General features: G+C 39.5%; 1 protein-coding gene across 1 annotated transcript in view; it reads left to right on the forward strand.

Annotated features, from left to right (window-relative positions):
• Phlpp1 (PH domain and leucine rich repeat protein phosphatase 1) overlaps positions 1-23,790 on the forward strand; it is a 226,459-nt gene that overhangs the window by 83,796 nt on the left and 118,873 nt on the right. The window contains exons 2-3 of the mRNA XM_050119746.1: positions 12,925-13,121; positions 20,138-20,263. Coding sequence (XP_049975703.1) covers positions 12,925-13,121; positions 20,138-20,263 — 323 coding nt within the window. The remainder of the gene's footprint in view (positions 1-12,924; positions 13,122-20,137; positions 20,264-23,790) is intronic.

Raw genomic sequence — 23,790 nt, forward strand, 5'->3', positions numbered from 1 at the left:
GTGACAAGACAATTATGCTAGGTTACTGTTGCCATGACAAAATACTTGAGAAAATCCACTTAAAGGTGAAAGATTTGTTATGGCCATGGTTGCAGTCCTGGTTCCTTTGGCTCCATTGTTTCTGGGGCTGCAGTGAGACAGTGTCATGGAAGTGTGTGCACTGCAGCAAAGCATCTTACCTCACGGTAGCTCGGTAGCTCGTAAGCAAATGAGAAAAAGCAAGGCTGTGGACAAAAAACCCTTTAAGAGGGCAGCACCAGTGACTGACTTCCTCCTAAGGTTCCCTAGCTTCTGGTTGCTTGCAGTTCTCAGTGATCTTTGCTTTGCACATGCCACCCCATATTCTCTGCTCCTCTTTTCCTTTTCCCTCTCATCTGTTCTCTTACATTCTCCCTTTCTCTCTCCATTTTTGACAGTGTCTGGCCATGAAACCCGTGCTGATCTGAAGCTCACCTCAAATTCACAGTCCTCCTTCAGTGTTTTTTATTTCCCAGGATGGGAAGTTCCAAACTCCATACTAGCCCTGGCAAGCCCTGGCCCCCATGCTCTGACAGGGTGGGTACCCCCTCTCTCTTCTTGCTGCTCTAGATGCTGGTCCTTCCCCAGGGATTCACACCCTGTCCTCCCTGAGCCCTGCTGTTCTTGGGTCTCCAGTCCATGTTTGCTCTCTGCCTCTCCTTACTGCTCCCAGCCAATGTCCTTGCCTGTTTCTGCTCTCCCCATGCTGGAGATTGGCCCCAGGACCTTGCACGTCATTTCACTAAGCCACAACTCTAGCCCCTATCTCCATTTCTCACTTGCCCTTTTCCATCTCTGTGTGTTCCAAGTTTCTCTTTTTATAAAGACTATAGTCATTGGATTAGGAGCTGTTTTAATCTAATAAAAATCTATCTTCATTTAGTTACATATGCAAAGACCCTGCTTATGTGTGAATTCATATTCATAGGTTCTGCCTGTTAGGGCCAGGTGTTAATGGATGTGGACAGCTGGCGCAGTGACTTGGGGAGTGGAAACAAGGGAGCATAAGTGAGAGGAGAGCATAGCTACATAATGGCTGTTACATTCAGGCTCTGTCGGAGATTTGTTGTAGTGTGAGGCTGAGATGTGGCTTGACTCTCCTGCTTCTGTCTGTGTATGTAGAGTTGATAACCCCACAGTGCTACCTTCAATACGCTGAGGTCATTCTAGAAAGCTACTGGCCTTATCACGCGTCACAGCTACTTGAATGTTGTGGCAATTATTTTTTAATAAACATATTACATGTTCATTGTTTACAGTAGTCACGGAGGTCTTCTGTATAGTAAGTGGACTTGTAGTTTACCATCTACTGTAGTTTTAATGGTGGATGCTAGCTCTATAGCCATGAGAAGGTGATAAGATATATTGAATCTGTAAGATTATGATTGTTTGCAAGATCTTTGTGGTTTTGAAGTTCTTTTTAATTGCTAAGAGCTTCTCTTAAAACAGTTAAATAAGCCAGGTTTATATTAGCATGAGGTGTTCACATTGACTGTCTGCTGATAAACTGACTGGACTTTGTGCTAAGTTATTGTCCTCCTGCACCCCCTTCCCCAAAGACAACCCTCCCTACATGCTTACAGGCTTCGTGTGCCTTTATTCGCTTGGATCTGCAGATAGGATGATCAGAAGGTGATACATTCATTTTGGTGTCATTTGCCTTTAGTATTTTGAAGTCAAAACAATATATTGTGCCTCGCAATATTGGGCTTTGTTGGATTAATTGCTTGGTATTAGGTGATTTTAGGTTTTGTAAACACCTTCAACAGCATTGTACTGAAAAAGTATTATAATAATGGCCAAAGGTAGTAAATGCTTAATTTTCTAATTAAAAAATATCAAGAAAATTAGATTTCTTTAGATCAGAGGTCAGTTGTACAGTCAATGGTTATTCCAAAAATGATTATCCTGCTGGAGCCTCAATATGCTGTAATTAGTTAAGATGGGATCATTATTGATTAGATTAGACCCTGAATCCAACAAGACACCTTTAGAAGAAAATAATGTAGAGATATGAGCCAAGGAGGTGGTGATGTCAAGTCATAGAGGAAGACTAGAGTTAGGCTTCCACTAGCTGAAGAATGCCAAGAATTGTTTGAACCCGCTGGGGTACAAGAGAGGGGCATGTATGTTTAGGATTTAAAAATCGAATTGTTAAAAATTTAGGCAGTCTATGGCAGAACAGCACATTGTGATTTTTGTGCGTTCATATAAAAATAAATCTATTTTACCTCATATAGTATTTGTAATTTTCAAAGCAAAACTTATTTTTCCTGTGTGTATTCTAATCGTTTCTCACAGTCTTCTGTTATTTTGAGTAGTGACATTTTATGATTTATAGAGAGAATTTCTCTCTATAACTTAGGATTGAAAGTGTGAGTTCAGAAGAAAAACCCTTAGAATATCATATTGCCTTTATAAATCATAGTGAAAAGAAGACTTGGCTTTAAAATTTTTAATGTAAGATTTTAGGGGTGCCTGTAATTTCATGTCTCTGTAGAGATTCTGTGCCTGTCACTTTATTTGTAGTCTGAGCTACCAAATGCTTCTTTCTGTGGTCAGTAAATTTTAGTGACTGAGTTTGCTTGCTAATTTCCAAGGATGCTAAAACTTATAGATTGTTATTCCTGTAGCAAAACTCTTACCTGACTTTTTTCTGGTATGATTTCTATTACTTTTTTGGACTTATTTCTACTTTATGAATTTATATCCATATTTGTTCATAACGTGCTTTTAATATACTAATGTAGTAACAAAATCCTTCTAGAATGTTTCTAGAAGAGAAGCTTGAAATAATTGGGCTGATAATTCTTGACAGTGTTTTATTTATTTGTATAAACTGAGCATTATTGGAGAGTATGAAGATTTACTTAGAGACACTCATTTTTCTATTTTTTCCCTTTTCTTAAATTTTAGCTGAAGTTTTATTGTTTGACTAATTTGATGCATAGTTGCGAATTGGCTTTCTTTGACCTAAACAGATTAGTATTTTCATTTCTCTGAGAGGTAACGTGCAGAACACTTAGTGAGTCTGAGCCTGCACATAAGGAAAAAGATGTACCTATATTTTGACTATGCTGGAATGTATAAGCCTAGGGATGAATTAGACTAGGAGGACTCCAAAATACAGGAAGAATGGACGTAAGTGGTTATCAAAGGGTTTGACTTGCGAATGTGTCCCACAAGGAATTAAATCAGTACCCTAGGCTGGAGTGACTATTCCATAAGGCTCTATGACATCAAGCAGGGCAAGACCCATGGTCGTCATCGCATAGAGTCTGTGGTTGTTTGCATCTGCTATGCTGTTGGATGCGGAGTGCACACTTGCTTTTGATGATTGTTAGTGACTCTTTCTTTTCCTTATGGAAAAAAACCATATTTTAAAAGGTAGTTGGGAGCAAAAAGGACAACAATATAGAGTGATAGATAAAATTAGAATGTGTTTTAAGTAGAAATACAAAAGTTTTCACCAGAAAACCATATGGACTTCATCCTCTTTCCTTTTCTTTTTAGGGTATTTTCTTTAAACAGTTCTTTAAATGTCTAATTTAAATGCAAATATTGGTGTCAGCAAAGTTGAATCTACTTCCATTATAATAGCATGTCTGGGCTAGAGCTGGATTTTCTTTTAAAGCTCTTATTTTTCCTTCCTTTTTTAATGTTCTTAGAATGTGTGAAATGATGCTCAGTCCTACTGGAAAAATATTGAGAAGTGGAAGCTTTTTGTTGTTTGGTTCTCTTTGATTTTTAGCAGTTTTAAAACAATGGATAGAAAGATAGAAAGAAGCAATAACATTTAAATTACTTTAGCTCTGTGTTCATTGAATCATTAAGGCCATTGGGGGATAGTACACATTTTCTGGAATTCCTTAATGAGTATTGTAAAGTGAATTAACCTGCTAGTATTTTCTAGGATTAAGAGTTTGTAGCAGTTTGAGAGCTCTAAATAACCCTAATCACACTGAATAGCCATCAGGAAGAAGTAAGGGTTACTGGGCAAATAACTTGATGCATAAAGTAACCCTTTCCCAATTTAGTACGTGGCTGGTTTTCATTTTCATTAGTTTAGAGCAACCAGACTTCAGCTTGTTTCAGAGCTCCTGGGCAGGGCTGTCATTGCAGCATTAGTGTCTTAGTCAGAGACAAAATTACCAGATGGGATTTAGGGCTCAGGTCTTTAGTCTGATACAGGGTCATTTCTGTCTGTTTGCTGGCCCTTGAAATGGTCCTAGACAAGTGATTAAATTCATTCTTTCTATCACAGAAGTAGTCAAAAAAGATTTAAGAATTTGAGTCCAATAAGAACACACTTTATCGCTCATCAGTGCTTAAGCTCAGAAGAGAGCAGTTGGAGCGAGAGCATTGAGCACTGTCACTCATCCCAGGGCCATATTGATTTCTCTGTTAACTACATCGTCCTCAGATAGTCTTAGTTTTTTTGTTCTGCTTTGACATGAAGCCTTATAGTCTAATAACATTTGGAAATTGTTTTGACAGCTTAATGTGCCATTTTTACTCTTTTGAAAAAACTCTTCAGTTAAACTAATTTATACAAAGTTTTAGAGACATTTTTTATATCCTTTTAGAGAAATACAAGCTATTAAATTTTCACTATGCTCAGTAAACAGAACTAAGTGAAACCAGTATGTAAGGTTATACTAGTCACTGTTCTTAACTTGGTGGCTCCGAATTCCTTTAGTTTTTCATACTTTCTTTGAGCCGGGAGCTCAGGTGTGTTCTGACTTAGGCTCTGTTGTAAAGCTGGCAGTTGTATGGGACGACACAGACTGTAGCCCCTGGGACTCCAGTTCTTTGGGCTCCATAGTAGCTTCAGCATCTATTTGTGTTAGGATTTCTTCCATGGCAGTTGTTTAGAGTCTCAGTTCCTCGCTGACTGCTAGCAAGAAGTTCTACGTCCTCTCTTTGGCCGTTCATGAGTTTGTGTGAGTGTCCTCATGAAAATGCAGCCGGCTTAAAGAATTTTGTCTGTAAAGTCTTAGAGAAACTAAGTAGTATGGCTTACTAATAAAAGCCCCGTGCCTTTTATGACCCATTTTTGGAGGTTGCAAGCTGCTGCTGTTGCTTCTGCCATTCTTTTTATTAAGAAGCAAGCCACATGGAAGGAGAATGGAAGGAGGTTCTAGCATTTGGAGGAGAAATATACAAATATATATATATATATATTGTGTGTGTGTGTGTGTGTATATATATTATATGGATGTGTTTGTGTGTCTGTGTGAGTCTATGTGACATGTATAGGTGCCCATGAAGGCCTGCAGACAAGGGTATCTGATCCCCCTGGGTCTTTGAGCTGCCCGACATGGGTTCTAGTCATGGAACTCAACCAAGCCATTTCTCCAGCCCCTGCCTCAGTAGGCAAAGGCATTTGCTGTCAAGTCTGATGACCTGAGTTTGAGCCTCAGAACCCACATGTAGAAGAGAACTGATTTCTGCAAGTCTCATAAGTAAACACAGAATAAAGCAAAACAAGGCTCTACAAAGTACTTAGCAGAGTTATTTCATTGGCCTCAAATTTATACTTCTGTTGTTTGAGGAAGTAACCTGCATCTATAGGACTTGGATGTTAGAGAGGAAAGGGGAGCTCGGAGAGGTAAATTCTAGAAATCTGCAAATGGCCATCACTGAGTTAGAAGATGCATGTGAGGAGACTACGCAAAGCTGGGCAGACACTAACCAGAATGACAGAGGTAAAGTTTGACACTCATGCAGCCCTTAGCCAGAAGGGAAAGGATTCATCAGGCTACTGTTTACTAGTGTTCTTATTGTCTTGAGACTGTTGTCTTGCAAGTGAACTTCCAAGAAGACAAACAGCTTCCAGATAACTGTCCTAGAAAAGGGCTTCATTATTTGTAGAAACACAAATTAGCATTCACCAGGGAGAATTCACAGGGAATGGTATTAAAAAAAAAATGATCAGCAATGTGAAAAAAAAAAGTCCCATTTACAAAACAGTGAACTAAACTGACACAGCAGCAGTATGAGTGACAGAGTTAACTGCCAGGAAATATAAGCAGCCCCTACACTTGCTTTTTATAGGTTCTTGAAGGTGAAGCATTAGCATGCCAGGAGATACTTTTGTGGGCTCACGCACCTAAATTGGGCTATTATATATACTATATATCCTAAATTCTGTATATACTATTTTAGATATACCTGATATATTCTAGATATACTAGAACTGTTTTTTTTTCTTTAAACAGATTTAAACACTGCAGAACAAAAGATTAGTAAACCTGAAGATACAGTGGTTGGCACAACCAATATAGAGAGCAGATAGAACTGACTGTCAGTGAGTTATAATTTCAAGAGATGTAATTTGTACCTGTACAGATGGTGCCCCTAAAGAGAACTGTGATATCAGAGAAAGTATTTGAAGCAGTAATAGCTGGCAAAATTCTCAATTTTGACCATAAATATCAAATGTTCTAAATCTTGAATATATGAAATGTGAAATAACATATCGAATATCAGGCTGCAGAGAGCTGGGGAAATGTTCAGCTGTTACAGTTCTTGGCTTGAAAGCACAAGGCCCTGAGCTAACTCCTGGCATGCACATGAAAATGGCTGTTGTTTTGACATGTACCTATAATACCAGCTGGGGAGGGGAGGTGGGAGAGACCCCATCTCTAAGGCGGGGGACATAGTCTTGCCTTCAGGATTGTCTTCTAGCCTCTATGTGCGTGCCCTCCCTACACCATGCGTTAAAGAGAGAAAACAAATTGCTTCAAACTACTGATAAGAAAAAAATCTTCAGGAGGCAGCAAGGCAGTAGGTGACTTGGTCTGTACTGAGGAATGGTGGCATAGTTTAGAAACAGAAGGTACTGGAAGGGCATCTTCAGAATTCTGAAGAGAATGCTGTTAACCTAGAAGTCTACATGCAGTGAAATATCATTAAAATCAAAAAGTTTTTATGTACACAAAAGCAGACAGACTTTGTACTAGCAGAGCTGCACCACAAGAAATGGCTCAGACACCAAGACAGAATGAGATCATCTCACACGGACTGGGTCTATGTAAAGGAATGAAGAGCCCTGGAAGTGGTAGATATAACACCTAAATTCTCTCAAACTAATTTATTGTTCAGAGCAAAATTTAAAAATGTTCAGAATGTAATTTGAAGAAATTTGATAGATTCTTGCTCTTAACGTCACCATTTTTTATTTTCTTGAGGTTGATCACATGAATCCAATTGTAGTGTCTGTCAGAGCTGATGTTTATGCACATCTATTTTAAGGTATTTAGTGTGTGTGTGTGTGTGTGTGTGTGCGCACGCACACACACACACACACATCCCATGCACATGCAAGTGTCCAATGAGGCCTGGAGATGGTGCCAGATCCTCTGGAACTGGAATTGTTGGCAGTTGTGAGCCATTTGCAGGGAACTGAACCCAGGTCTTCTGAAAGACCATCAAATACTTTTAAACCACTGCATCTTCTTTCTAGCCCTCTCCTAGAGTTCATAGCTTTCTTTTATGCATTTTCAAGTGGCTTTATGTGGTATAGAAACATTAAGTAGCTGGTTTGTAGTGAGCAGAAAATTGAAATTCATGCATATGAGGAATGCATTTGTTGGCGGAAATATCTTACTTTGGAGAAGGAATTGCAGATATATTAAACCTCTTAGATTTATTAGCATAAAACAAAATTTCTGGTGGTGATGCTGAAAGCAGCATTTGGTCTTTGACTACCAGGATTCCAAAACTGTAGGTCTGTTATAAGCGACAGAAATCCAAGTGATTCTGAAATACTGCTTTAAGCTGTGTAATAAAAGGAAGATTTTCTTAAGAGTGTGGCGGTTTCTCAGGAAATTCGGGATCAACCTACCCCTGGACCCAGCAATGCTACTCTTGGGAATATACCCAAGAGATGCCCGATCATATGACAAGGGCATTTGTTCAACTATGTTCATAGCAGCATTATTTGTAATAGCCAGAACCTGGAAACAACCTAGATGTCCTTCAATGGAAGAATGGATGAAGAAAGTGTGGAATATATACACATTAGAATACTACTCAGCGGTAAAAAACAATGACTTCTCGAATTTTGCATGCAAATGGATGGAAATAGAAAACACTATCCTGAGTGAGGTAACCCAGACCCCAAAAGATGAACATGGGATGTACTCACTCATAATTGGTTCCTAGAGATAAATAAAGGTCAGTGAGTCTATAATTTGATATCTTAAAGAAGCTAAATAAGAAGGTGATCCCAAAGAAAAACATATAGCTATCCTCCTGGTTATGGAAAGTAGACAAGATTGCCGGGCAAAAATTGGGATCTTGGGGGTGGGGTGGGAGGGGGGTAAGGGGAGATGGGGAGAGAAAAGTGAGAAGGGGAGGTTAGGGGGAACTTGGGGAAACGGGATGTTTGGGATAAAGGAAGGTTGGATAGGGGAGCAGGGAAGCACATATCTTAATTAAGGGAGCCATCTTAGGGTTGGCAAGAGACTTGGAGCTAGAGGGGCTTCCAGGTGCCCAGGGCGATGTCCCCAGTTAGTTCCTGGGGCAGCTGAGGACAGGGAACCTGAAATGACCCTATCCTATAGCCATACTGATGAATATCTTGCATATCACCATAGAACCTTCATCTGGCGATGGATGGAGATAGAGACAGAGACCCACACTGGAGCACCGGACTGAGCTCCCAATGTCCCAGTGAGCAGAAGGAGGGAGAACATGAGCAAAGAAGTCAGGACCACAAGGGGTGCACCCACCCAGGGAGACAGTGGGGTTGATCTATTGGGAGCTCACCAAGGCCAGCTGGACTGTGACTGAAAAAGCATGGGATAAAACTGGACTCTCTGAATATGGCGGACAATGAGGGCTGCCGAGAAGCCAAGGACAATGCCACTGGGTTTTGATCCTACTTCATGTTCTGGCTTTGTGGGAACCTAGCCAGTTTGGATGTTCACCGTCCTAGACCAGTATGGAGCGGGGAGGACTTTGGACTTTCCACAGGGCAGGGAACCCTGACTGCTCTTCAGACTGGAGAGGGAGGGGGAGAGGAGTGGGGGGAGGGGGAGAGGAGAGGGAGGAGGGGGAGGGAAAAGGGAGATGGGGAGGGGAATGGGAGGCGGAAATTTTTTTTCAATAAAAAAATTATATTACAAAAAAAAGAAAATATACTTCTAGAATTTTGCATAGTTTTGACTTATGGAAAACATTTTATATACCACTATCAGTCTAGCAACTGTACTATGAGAAATAAATGTAAGTTTAAAACTGTCTTTGTGATGTGGAAGAGGAGTGTTCAGGAAGTCATTAAGAAGTAGATCCTTTAACATCATGATAATTTCCTATAAGGACCTTGGGGGTTATTATAGAACACCATTAAAAAACATTACATTTATCTTATGCCCGCACGCGCGCGCGCGTGTGTGTGTGTGTGTGTGTGTGTGTGCGCGCAGCAGAGATCAGAGGACAGACAGCTTGTGAGAGTTTTCCGTCTTTGTATAATGTTGGTCTCAGGGATTGGATTCAGGACTTCAGGTTTAGTGGCAAGTGCCTTTACCTGCTGAGCCATCTTGTTAGCTCTGGATCGTCAGTTCTGCCATATGCCAAATAAGTAGGTAGAAGAGAAACTCTATACATGCGATTTTAAATTTTTTGTTGTCCTCTGTTTCAGCTTGAAATGTTTGCTCTCAGAGCATGTCCTGGTTGAGAGCATGTCTTGGTCTTGCAGGGGACTTGTGTAGCATTTCTCAAACCCAGTCTGTACCATTGGCTCCGCTGTAAACTGGTAGGCATTGCCTTCTTTTGTGTTATCAGTATTTATTAGCGCGTTGGCAATTGGAAGACTAGTGATAGTTAAATGATTCTGATGTCAGAGAATAAGGGAGTCTGACACAGAGGAGGGTGTGCTTGTGTGACCGCCCAGGCATGTATTACCTCATTGACCTCCATGTTCCCCAGAGTGCAGCTTGGTGCATGACTGAGGGTGTGTTTAATCGGGAACACCCAGGAGGAGAAGTGGCTAGAGGACCAAATGCACTCAGACCAACATTGGGCGTGGGATCTTCAGGAGTTTCCAAGAACAAACCTGTCTTGCCCTGTGCTCCAAAACTCTTTGGAATTTTCCAACTAGAGAATAAAGAGAATAAAAAATCCAGTGTTTGTTGCTTTGTTCATTCTCTTAACGGTTCTTTCTGGCCTAAGTCAGCCTGGTGATTTGCTGTGGAGCTTGTTTAGGAGACATTTGGATTTGGGGAATTGAAAGACTCTCATTTATCTTCCCTGGTTTTTTTTTTTTATGTCCCCCCTTCATCCCTATTATAGTTATTGCACATATGTATACATGTGATAGTTGTTAAGTTTCCTTGAAGCTTCTTCTGATGTGAGGAAATAAAATATCTGCTGCTTTGTATTCACACATTATAGAAGTGGAGTGTGTCTATATCATACATGTGTGGCTGTGTTTAGATCACATACATGTGTGGAAGTGTGGGCATGTTTGATCACACACGTGTGCGGAGGAGCGAATGTGTGATCACACACGTGCGGAGGAATGAGTATGTTTGATCACACACATTTGCGGAGGTATGGGTGTGTTTAGATCACACACATGTGAGGTGTGGGTGTGTTTAGATCACACGTGTGGAGGAGTGAGTGTATCTGATCACACACATTTGCAGGGGAGTGAGTGTGTTTGATCACACACATTTGCGGAGGTGTGGGTGTGTTTAGATCACACGTGTGGAGGAGTGAGTATATTTGATCACACACATTTGCAGAGGAGTGAGTGTGTTTGATTACACACATGTATGGAGGTGTGGGCATGTTTAGATCACACACATGTGCAGAAGTGTGGGTGTGTTTGATCACACACATGTGCAGACGTATGGGTGTGTTTAGATCACAAACATGTGCAAAGGAGTAAGTGTGTTTGATCACACACATTTGCGGAGGTGTGGGTGTGTTTGATCAGATCCTTTGTTGGAGAATGTTACTTCATTTTATAGTCAAGAAAACTGGGATTTTGGAATTCAGTTGCGGTGTATTGATTTAGGCCATTTTCCTTTTTTCTTGGAATCTTATCTGTTCCCTACTGTCTCTTCTATTGAAAAGAATCTGTCACATTCAGAAGGCCTAAATTGAACTCATGTGGTAGCTGATATTAGTTGCCAGCTTGACATACTTTGAGAGGGAACCAAAATTGAGTGTTTTCTCCATCAGCTTGGTCAGGAGCATGTCTGTAAGGCATTTTCTTGGCTACTGACTGATACAGGAGAGGCCTGCACACTGTGGGCTGGTGGTCCTGGGCTGTATAAGAAAGCATACTCAACACAACAGCCAGAGCGCAAGCCCCTGAGCAGCATTCCTCTATGACGTCTGCATCAGCTCCTTCCTCCAGGTTCCTTCCTTGAGCCCATGCCCTGGCTTTCCTCAGCAATGGAAGCGGCCTGTAAGCTGAGATAAACTCTTTTCCCTCGAGTTACTTTTGGCCATGGTGTTTATGATAGCAAGAGAAAGCAGACTAAGATGGAGGCTGCCCATTCGTTTCCTGACTGCCCAGACCCAAATAGTCACAGAGAAGCTATATTAGTACAACAGGGTCCAACAGCTCAGGTGTATTTCTATCTAGCTCTTATATCTTAAATTAACCCATTTCTAGTTTGTATTTTACCATGAAGCTCATGGTTTGTTACCTCTTGCTTCTTGGGCAGCTTCATGGTGTCTGACTCTTTCAGCAGCTACATAGTGTCTCCTCCACTCTACCTACTCTCTCTCTATATATCTCTGTTCAGAAGTCCTGCCTGGTTTTACTCTGCTAAGCCATTGGTTGAAACAGCTTTATTTATCAACCAATAAAAGCAACACATAGACAGAAGAATATCCCACATCATCTCTTTTCTGACTAATTAAAAGGAAGACTTAACTTTAGCATAGTAAAATTACGTATAACAAAGTAGGCATTAAAAAAAGAATCATAGTTATAATATTTAGTTTATTCGTATTAGGCAAAAATTAAAGAAAATATTCTATCTATCTTTGTGAGCCTAAAGTTTTGTATCTAATTTGTCTTTTATCATAACTAAGGAAAACTATAACTATATCTGTCTAGTCTTCAACTCCATCAAAGACTCCAGAAGGATATAATATTACCTAAGTTAACAGTCAGGGAGCATTTTCTTAAGGGAGCCCATGCATCTGCTTGCCACAGCAAACAGAGTCTATCTGGGAGAAAAAAAAATGCAGCTACCAATAAGCTGCACCTGGCTCCTGGTTTTCTGGGTAGAAACAAACATAGTAAATGCCTTCAGACAGTAACTATTGAAGTCTCTCACTGTCTTAAATCTCAGTGCTGCTCTCTGTCACTGCCCCTTTCTCCAGAAATCACAAACATTGCTGTACTAGACCTTCATCTTGTGGTATGTTCCTATTGGAACAGTAATTTTTATTTCTTCTTTTTAGTAAGCATACATTGAATAAGTGTGGGGAGAAAACAGGCAGTTAATCCCAGTAAGACTGATTATTTTTATTCAGTGTAGAATGCTGAATGTTATTTTCTCTCTTAGCCTGTAGTCTTTTCTTCTTAATTTTCTAATGACTAGCACACAATCAATCTCGAATCCATCTCTCGTTAAATATATAATAAATTGTAATGAGATAGATAATAAGAAAGGACCTAAAACAGTCTTTCCTTTTATTTTAAGAAAAAAAGTTATGCTTTACTTGTTACTAAAATACATGAGGAATAATTGTGGTTGTTCTTATTACCATAATTCCACAATGACTTTTTGGCTGTATGTTCTTTTAGTTATATTTTAGGTTTTTTCCCCTATAACTATTGTTTCCTAATTAATTGATCTAGTATATAGCTGAGGGAATAAAAGCGTATTTCTAGAGACTAACATGTAACATGTTTGCTTGTGTTCATTTTAGGAAAACCGCACAGCACTGGGAGTTCTGAGCGGATTCAGCTCTCAGGAATGTACAATGTCCGAAAAGGCAAAATGCAGTTGCCAGTGAACCGATGGACAAGACGCCAGGTTATCCTGTGTGGGACGTGCTTGATAGTATCATCTGTGAAAGACAGCTTGAGTGGAAAGATGCATGTTCTGCCACTAATTGGTGGGAAAGTAAGTGTAAAACAAGGATGCTGAAAAGTATTTCAGCATTTGTAAGGACATGTCAGCCATTTCTCTAATAAAAGGGAGATGGTTTTGGTTTGTCTGAACTCCTACTTCCTGATATTGGTTACTAGAACTGTGAAAATAACAATACCATTGGATTATGAGGGAAAGTGGATCGCCAGAATGTCATTGTTCTACTTTAGAGTGCAGATGATAAACTCATTATAAGTAGACATCTTTTGTTGAGCACATAACTCATAGTACAGAACATCATTCCTAAGTCTGACTGTAGAAATATTCAAGTGTGCTTATGAAGGGTTAACATGTCCTGCTGCTGAAGTCTGACCAGACTTCTATTACGTCTGCTTACTTGTGTACTATGACTGACCATTCTGAGCTGGAAATGTTGCTTACACACTTGACAGATGTGTCTCACATTACCAGTTGCTTTTCTTTGGACACATTAACTATTTTTTAGCCATCACTTAAAAAATAAATCCATTTTTCTCAGGGAAGTAGTAAATTCTTTGATGGTTTATTTATAAACAAGTATTAAATTCTCTGTTGGGGATAGCATCACTACAATCACATCAGTGTTTGCTGTTTTTAAAATGATGTCATTTGTTAAAGGTTCTCGTTTAGATGAGAAATAGTTTGTTGGAATTGGGGACATATGAAACAAGTATTACCTTCATTCATTCATTCGTCCATCCATCCATTCCTCCCTCTCTCTCTCTCTCTCTCTCTCTCTCTCTCTCTCTCTCTCTCTCTTTCTCTCTCGATGGGGAAGGATGTAGATCTAGATGGAGAATGCAGTTACAGGAAAAATAATATGCCATTTTTGTGAAAATACAAACTTAAAAATATTGACACAGGTCTGATACGTTCTAGAAGTCAGACTTGAAGGTAAAGGCTGGATCTGCATAGTGATGGTAGCTTTGGTGTTCAGCAGCTCTGTGGTTTAGTCTGTCCTTGGGAATGCTCTGTGCTAGTTGCTCTGCCCTCTCCTGGCATACCCTAGCCCCAGCAAGGCTGATACTCAAGCCTTTTCATCATAAAAGGTAGATTTAAATCTATTCACTCTTCCATTTTGACACCACTGCGGGTTAACCTTTCAGCTTTGACTCCTGATTCACCTGCCTGGGATTACGGGTGTGGGATTACAGATGTTTGCCACCACAGCTAGTTTGTTTCCGAACCCAGACTTGACACATGGTAAGCAAGTTTTCTACCACGCAGACACATCCATGGCCCACTGAGTGCAGTTTATTGTTTCACATTTTGCCTTTTTATGGATTAATGAAAAGTTTGCCATTAATGTTGTCATCATAGATGATTCTTTTAAAATACAGACATAGTTAATGTTTGGTTTATATGTAAAGTCTGTCTCGTTTGCCATGCTGGTTGTTTGCATAGGCAAATGTGACATAATGATTTATTGCTTAGCTTTTGTGAGGGAAGGTACTGTGTTTGATACTAAGAAATGGGAAGTCAGCCATCTGTGCCTTTGAACAGCTTATGATTCCATACCAGGAGAGGAAGGCTGGATACATCATCATTTGCATTATAGCTGTAAGCAGGGCACAGAAAGCAAGAGCACTGTGGGAGGTTAGTAAAAGGGCAACGCTTTGTAGGGGAAGAAAGCATTTTGTAATGAAAGACATAACCATAATAGAAATTGAAGTGTGAAAAATCTTTTGACATTTAAAGTGGGAACAAGATTATTCTACTCAGAGAGGCAGAAGAGCAGGTGGAATGTTCAGGTAAGGTCAGAAAATCCGTCTATAATTAGCATTGCTGTTCAGAGGCCAGTCCTGTTTCCCAGGCCTGTTATTGGATAGACTTCTACTGTTGAGTGAATTGAAAGTTAATAGCTTCCGCTTTTTACAAGCAGATCTTGTCAAACCTGCTTTGCACTGTCTTTAAAAATAATGGTGCTTGTTGAAAACCAAGTCTTTTAAAACCTGTTGACCCAGTTAGGAGAAAATCTTTCACTTTTTGTAATTTGAGCTTTCATTAGTGTTTGTCAATTTCTTTTTGTCATCCTGTTTTAGTTGGTAAAGGAAAAACTGAGATAAATGCAAGAGCCTTTTTTTCTTTCTTTGTAATTTATATGTGGAAGAGCTGGAAGTGAAGCGTGGGGTAATGGTCACAGTCCAGTGGCAGTTGCTATTGTATCAGTTCTCCACACCAACAGGCATGATCACTTTACAGTTTTCAAATAACAAGTGCCTTCATTGGTTTTTTTAATTTTATTGATTTTTATTGAGCTCTACATTTTTCTCTGCTCCCCTCCCTTTCTCTCCCCTCCCCTTCAACCCTCTCCCAAGGTCTCCATGCTCTCAATTTACTCAGGAGATCTTGTCTTTTTCTACTTTCTACTTCCCATGTAGATCAGATCTATGTATATCTCTCTTAGTGTCCTCATTGTTGTCTAGGTTCTCTGGGATTGTGATTTGTAGACTGGTTTTCTCTGCTTTATGTCTAAAGGCCATTNATATATGATAATTGTCTTTCTGGGTCTGTTTACCTCATTCAAAATGATGTTTTCTAGCTTCATCCATTTGCCTGCAAAATTCAAGATTTTTTTTCTGCTGTGTAGTACTCCATTGTGTAAATGTACCACATTTTCCTTATTCATTCTTAGGCTGAGGGGCATTTAAGTTGTTTCCAGGTTCTGGCTATGACAAACAAAGCTGCTATGAACATAGCTGAGCACGAGTCCTTGTGGCACGATTGAGCATCCTTTGGATATATACCCCAAAGTAGTATTACTGGATCTTGAGGAAGGTTGTTTCCTAATTTTTTGAGAAATCGCCACATTGGCATCAAAGGGGTTGTACCAGCTTGCACTCCCACCAGCAAAGCAGGAGTGTTCCCTTTACTCCACAACTTCTCCAGCATAAGTGTTTTTGAATCTTGGCCATTCTTACAGGTGTAAAATGGAATCTCAGAGTTGTTTTGATTTGCATTTCTGTGATGACTAAGGGTGTTGAATATTTCCTTAAGTGTCTTTCAGCCATTTTAGATTCTTCTGTTGAGAGTTCTCAGTTTTAGTCTGTATTCCATTTTTTATTAAATTATTTGTCCTTTTGATGGCCAAATTCTTGAGTTCTTTGTATATTTTGGAGATCAGCCCTCTGTCTGATGTGAGATTGGTGAAGACCTTTTCCCATTCTGTAGGCTGTCGTTTTGTCTTGTTGACTGTGTCCTTTGCTTTACAGTTTCAGGAGGTTCCATTTATTAATTGTTTCGCTCAGTGTATGTGCTGCTGGGGTTATATTTAGGAAGTGGTCTCCTGTGCCAATGCATTCAAGTGTACTTCCCACTTTCTCTTCTATGAGGTTCAGTGTGACTGGCTTTATGTTGAGGTCTTTGATCCATTCGGACTTGAGTTTTGTGCATGGTGATAGACATGGTTCTGTTTTCTTTCTTCTACATGTTGATATCCAGTTATGCAAGCACCATTTGTTAAATATGCTTTCTTATTTCATTTGATAATTTTTTGCGTCTTTGTCAAAATTCAGGTGTTCGAAGGTGTGTGAATTAATATCTGGGTCTTCGATTTGGGTGGCTTCATTGTTAAAGAAAGCTGACTTGTACCAGTGAGTTGTCTCTGAGTAGTGGCACTTGTTGCCAAGCCTGATGATCTGAGTTCGATCCCTGGGATCCACATGGTGGAATGCCAGAACCAACTCTTTCCAAGTTATCCTCTGACCTATTTATGCATCTTGGCCATTGGGCAGACAGACAGACAGACAGACACACACACAAACATACACAACTGTATCCTCTGACATTCTTACGCATCTTGGTCATTATACATACAGACATACACATAACTGAATTCTCTGATGTTCTTATGCATATTGGCCATTGTGCATACAGACACACAATTGTAGTTTTTAAAGGTGTTAAAGCTGTCTTAAAGTGTTGTTGAAAAAGTATTTTAAATAAAGATAAATTTTTATTCATTGTGTTCTCATGCCAAATTTGCTCTCTAGAGTTAAACTCATTATTAACTAATGTAATTAAGTAAGGTTTTAATATTTTTACCTAATCAGCTAAAGATGAGCAATAAATGAGCTGTTTCTTTTTTGTTCTGTACAGTTCAGGGAATTATCTAAGATGCCATACCTTCACTATGGGTAGATGGCAGAAGCTGATGGTGAAACATCAAGTCATAATAATAATAAAATAATAATAATAATAATCAGGCCACTGGAGTGTTTTGATTAAGTGGACATTCTTTAAGATTGAGGCTTTTCATTGTATAGATTTTGTAAGATGTCATGTTTACATAGATTTCATTTTAATGTTCTAATCTGTAAATATTCCATAGTTACTATAGTTTTTAAGGTAATTTTTCTACTTATGAATGTTAAGGATTGTTCTACTTTATTAACATTCCATATTTTTGTTGTTACAGTGTTGTTGACATAATCTTAGATTGATATTCCTTCTTGTAAATACATTTTTAAGGCAGAAATTTTTGTTTAAAACAGAATTTCTATGCCCAGGAACATTCGATATTATGTAGAAATGTTTTTGATGTTCAGAAGAGTGAACAGGCGGCTTGCCCTTGAGCCTGTACTGCCTTGGGTATGTCTCAGTTTTCGCAGTTCTCCACTGAGGAGCCCACACTTGGGCTCTAGAGTATATCTTGCTTTCTTCTAAGTATCCATTTTTTCATCAACATGTTTAAGCCTGTATTAAAACATTTTTTTTTATTAAACTTCAACTCTACTTCATAAACTGGCTACTTTCAAAAATTCTTTTCAACATTGAAGCTGTGAATTCTAGTTTGACCCAAATCTAAGGGAAATTCTCAGGCTCATGAAGGTGATAATGGGGCGGCTGTGTCTCCTGCCTCTGCCCCTAGAGCACTGACAGGACAATGAGTCACCGGTTGACAATAGTTTCTCTGACAAAGTGACAGAAACATAGGGGAGCACAAGAAACCCAAAAAGAAAACAGCAACAAAGTATTGATACACTAACTTTGAAGTTAGTGTTACCATGGTACTAGAATTACCAGATCTTGTTGCCTTAAAATAGTAACTTCTCTTTCCTATAACATTTCTTGTATGAGTTGGTGGATTTGGGGTTAAATTCTCTTTCTGCACACTGTATAGGGAACCTGCATGATAATCTGCTCTTCTGTTGTTTCATATTGGTGACCTGTGGCAGAGGAAGGAGGAACTGGTTCTTGTCTATTGGAAGAGTTATCTTTCCGTGTGTGTTGTGAGTGTTAATGTGCATGAATGAAAGCAGGTGAGACTAGAGCGTCCACTGTCCTTTCAGTCACTGCTGCCTGCTCCTGTTCCTGAACCTCATGGCTAAACTGGAAGTCAGCAGCTCCAGCAGTCTTCTTCCTGCCCACATTGGAGCTGTGGTTGTAGGTATTGTAAGGAAGGCCTGCTGGCTGGTTTAATGCTTTCTTTCAAGCCCCAATCTTGTATATTGAGATCTGAAATAGTGATGAGTCCCACTCTTGTCAGCAGCTTATAGCCAGGATTATTTATGTTGACTTTACTTTTGTAAGGGGTGTGGGAAGTGCTGAGAAGTAGGGGGAGTGTTTGGTGAATACCAGTATTTTTGCTGCAAAGGCATTAAGAAACCTAGCAAGGATTTCCAGAGTAAAACACCACACAGCAGGTCAGACAGGTCCTCAACGGTGAAGATCAGTCCACATGAGCTTCCAGAAATACACTGTTGTTGAGTGTGTGCACTGGAGAACATTACTGGCCTCTAGAAGGTAAGCATAGTCACATCACAGGATGGTACCCAGTTTTCTTGCCCAGGTATAATTTTCACTCACTCTAAAGTACATGTCTGATTGTCTTTTATATTTTTATCATGACTTTGTTAACTTACAGTGTGTATACACCTGTAAGTGCATGTGGGTACCATGGTGCATGTGTGAAGGTCAGAGGACAACCTGGAGCATTGGTTTTCCCCTTCTTTGATGGAGGATTCGGATCAAATTCAGGTTGTTGTGCTGGGTACCAAGTGCCTTTACCTGTTGAGCCCCCACATCATTCTTTTAAATTTAAGATTTAATTTTCTTTTTAATTCTGTGCTTGTGTTGTGCGGGCGGTCCATACACTTGAATAACATTGCCCATGGAGGCCAGCAGAGGAAGTCAGATCACAGCCTCCTCACCACTGATCCATCCCTTCAGCTCCAGTTTCTACTTTTATTGTCATTTAGTGGAGAGTTCATTCAGCTTTTGGTTTTAAGTTTTCTGTCTAATAAGTTCCATGCTAAGTAAATTAATTTCCTAAATATTAAAAGATGTTTAATTTCACTTTGTGTTTTCTTGATTTCATTGCACAGATTTTGACATGTATTTGTTTAGTTCTAAACTTTTAGGTTATAATTTTTTTTAAACCTGAGATGTTTAGAAGTATGTATTTGAAAAGTGTGTCATGTATGGACTAGATTTTTAGCTGCAATGGAACACTTACCCTGCACACCCAGTCTCCGGCAATGCTCAGCCCGGAAAGAGCGAGCTGTACGGGTGTGCTGTTCATCCTCTAAACATACACAGATCGTAAACTAATTTTCATTAATGATTTCTCATACGATTACATTTTGAACAGTGTCACCATAATGACAGTTTAAAGATCCTTTTGTATAGTCTTTATGACCCTTTTGGTCAAGAAAATGATAGGAGTTTGTATAGTATGTTTTGTTTACCTTTTTCTCTTTGTGAATAATTTATTGTGAATGGGAGTTTATTGTTTTAATTCTAGTAGGAAGAAGCCCAAAACTTTGTTGTGAAGTAAGAAAGGAAGGGCCTGTACTACTTTTCAATAGGAAGAAGGGAATTTCATTTGGGTGGTGAATTCTAATGAAGATAAAAATTCTCCTGTCTTTATTTGTCAATCAGATTGTTGTTTGAGATGCAAGGATGTGGCTGTTAGGAAGAGGCACATAAGTGGGAAGAGATGCAGGTGTGGTTATCAGCTAATCTGAGCTTCTGCTGACTTACTTGCCTTTGTTGTCTGCTCCTCACAGGTGGAAGAAGTGAAAAAGCACCAGCACTGCTTAGCATTCAGCTCTTCGGGGCCCCAAAGCCAGACTTACTACATCTGCTTTGATACTTTCACGGAGTACTTACGGTGGCTGCGGCAAGTCTCCAAGGTGAGTAGTGCTTATGCAGGAGCCTGCACTCTTGCTTTGTGCCTTCCTCAATTCCAAACAGTTTTCTACACTTTGGTTTTCTCTCTGGGATAAACTAGTGATTAGCAAGCTTTAGTATTTAGAAAGCTAAGTATGGGTGAAAACGAGCAACGCCCCCCCCCATAATTTTAATTTAGCCCCTAAACATAGCATTTTTTAAATTAAGGTGTATTTCTTTCTTTTTCCTTCCTTCTTCCTTCCTTCCTTTCCTCAGTCCCTTCTTTCTTTCAGAATTTCATTTGAGTATTTTAAATCATCTCTATTCTTCCTCCTCCTCCCTCAACTTCTATTTCCCCCACTTATTCTCAAATTTATGACTTCTTTAATTATTATTGGTGTGGTGTGGTATAGTGCGTGTGTGTATGCACATGCGTGATACAACCTTCTGAGTTCATTGAATGTTGCTCGTTTGTGTATATGTCTAATGCTGACACTTGGGATTGGATAACTATCCTTGGAGAAAATTGATTTTCTTCTCTTATCAGCCATTGATTGGCTGTAGCTCTTCATCTAGGGGCAGAACTGCCATTGGCCATGCCAGAAAAGCAGGTGTCAGCACACCATCAGGAGATTCTTTGGTGGGCCCATTTTGTTTAAGCAGGGCCACAGAACTGCAGACCCTGGAATGTCTTTTGCTTCTCCTGTGCCTTTCCATGTTTGCTGCAGCTCTCTTTCTCTGGTATCTAGCATGGTGTGAGTGGATATAGGGAGACCTCCACTGACTGTAATATAGTTGTTTAGCTCTTGGAAACATCCCATTCTACTGGGCAATTTTACCTGTGGATTGTCAAAAAGATGACTTCTCCCTAAGCTGTACTGTCTAACTTGATAATAATAATACTAAGAGCTTAAACAGAGTTTTAGTGAATAAAAATAAGTACAAGGATGTGTTTCAAAACTAGGGTCTGTGAGTCTCACCTAAGGAGCCACTTGGGTTGTAGCTCAAGTTAATGACTAGCAATTGAGTCCCAATAATTCTTTTAACCTTAATGTTGGGAGATGTTCACAAGTTTTGGGGTGCATCATAGCTGAAACAAAGCTTTGAAAATAACAAAGTTAGACTAAGATGTTATTGTTAAATAGTTTTGTGGTGAAAACCCAAGAAGACAATCTAAAGTTTTAGAAAGGCACGAAATGTGGACCTCATTAAGGTCAGGGAACAAGAACAAAGCAACCCAATTGTCATTGGCTGATGGACCTTTCTTGCTAGGCTTGGTAGATATCCAAAGGAAATGATTAATTCCTCATACCCATTTCCCCTCAATCTCCTGATATAAAAAACCGCTGATGTGTGGGTATATACCCTAAAGATTTAAGATAGAGCTGACGGATTCTTTTTCATATATAATAGTTTAGGTTTGTGATTCCTCTAAGACTCCTTATAAGATTACCTCTCAAGATAAGTAATAAAATAATTGGCCCTTTCTTTGTAACTTTAGATTGCAGTCTGCCAGTAAAAGACCTTGTTGCAAGGAGGGACTGCTTGTTCATCCCGGCCACCCTGCTAGCTTAGCTCCGAAATAACCATACAGAAACTGTATTAATTAAATCACTGTTTGGCCAGTTAGCTCTAGTTTCTTATTGGTTAATTTTTACATCTTAATTTAAGCCATTTCTATTAATCTGTGTATTGCCACGTGGCAGGGGCTTACTGGGTAAAATTCCCAACATCTGTCTCTGGTGGATCCATGATGTCTCTCCGACTCTGCCCTCCTTTCTCCCAGCATTCGGTTCTGTTTTCCCTGCCTACCTAAGTTCTGCCTTATCAACAGGCCCAAAGCAGTTTCTTTATTAACCAATGAAAGAAACACAAAGGCGAAGGACCTTCTACACCAAGACCTGACAGGAATATCTCTCTTATTCACATGATTAATCTATCATAAGTTGCTTGGATATGAATGTACATGGGTTCTTGGGATAATCACCTGTAGAATGTTTCATCATGAAAGGGATATGGAAAACATGCTGTTTTTTTACTGTTTGTTTTGTATTCATTGTAATCATTCACTTGAAAAACAGAGTGTAGCCACATTGTAATTCCTATATTGCCTGAAAAACTTTTCTGGAGTATATAAGCTGTAGAAAAAAGTATACAATAGAAAGAACAGAAAAAGAATATAGAAGGAACTTGAGAGGAGAGAAGAATAAAGAAGGAAGCCATCAAGAGAGAGTTTATTCTTTTTATAAGCCCCCCTCAGGTAGAAAAGTCTAGTTTACACTGTAATCTCTGAAATCCCTGTACTGCTGGACGCAGGCCTCCCAACAGCAGTACAGAACTTTGTGACTGAGCCATCAAGCTAGCCCCACAGGTACCATAGTTGCAATCATTTCTTGGGTCTACTAGACAATAGCTAATTGTCTAACTAGCTTAAAGTTCACTCATTAGGAGGTAATTCCTGCCTGGTACTGTGAACCTAGACCTAGCTAAGCTATCTGTTACTAAAGAGGTCACTGATTCTAGAGAGAACATATTAGTGCCATTTTCATGAAGCAGTGTAATTTGTAACTGTATTTTAGATACTTACCTTTCTATCCACAAATAAGTGTACCACTCACCCCTCATGAAATCACTTGCTTTTTGCAGTAGATGTAGGTCGTTACAGACATCTGTATCTGGTCACAATACAGAGAATAAGTGACTGTGGGATGAACAGACTAAACTAATGCATCTGTAGTACAACTCCTCCACCTAAGGCTCAGAGAAAATTGCTGTAGTGCAGGCAGAGAGATTGTAAGAACCAGGACCAGGACATCTTCTGTGAGATAGTGACTTCTACATATGACATGGAAACTACACCCATAAAATCGCAAAAATGTGGTCACTTAAATAAGACCTGCATGATGATAATTGTAACGGCGTAAATGAATGCAGACAGATTGTAAAAATTTTTACAGCTTTAATGGAGAAATAGACTTACAGAATTACCGTTCCTGCGGAGACCAGGAAAGCAGAAGCAGAAGTAGTATCTGGGAGCATGCTCCCCAAATTTATAGGCTAACATTAGCCCGAGGCGAACACTCCCGCTAAGGGGCAGGACTTATCTCTACATCTCCCCTTTTTGTCTAAATAAGACAGAACTAAACCAAATACAACTATATACAATAATAACAAATAATAAATATAACAAACAATATTGAGAATCAAAAGTTTTGCTAAACATTCTATCTCAAGGAGTCTAAATAATGTAGAAAGTAAATACAATTATATAATCTTCAACTCCGTCAAAGATCTGAGAAGGGAATAAATATTACTTAAGAAACGAGATATATCCAAAATGTGCAACAATTGACAGAGACGACTGACTACCTGGGCAATCACCCAAAGTCTCGTTTGCAATGTTGAGTCAACCAACTTTGGCTAAGGCCTAACATAACTGACATACCATTATTAAAGGCAAGGAACTTTCTTAGAACTATCCTACCCTGTCTTGGCAGGATAAGACAATCCTGTTTCATTGTCAGAAGTTGAGGAATGGGCTTTTCTTAAC

The sequence above is a fragment of the Alexandromys fortis genome, unplaced genomic scaffold, assembly GCF_014885135.2.
Source record: "Alexandromys fortis isolate MF-2015 unplaced genomic scaffold, M_Fortis_MF-2015_v1.1 scaffold_96, whole genome shotgun sequence".
NCBI lineage: Eukaryota > Metazoa > Chordata > Mammalia > Rodentia > Cricetidae > Alexandromys > Alexandromys fortis.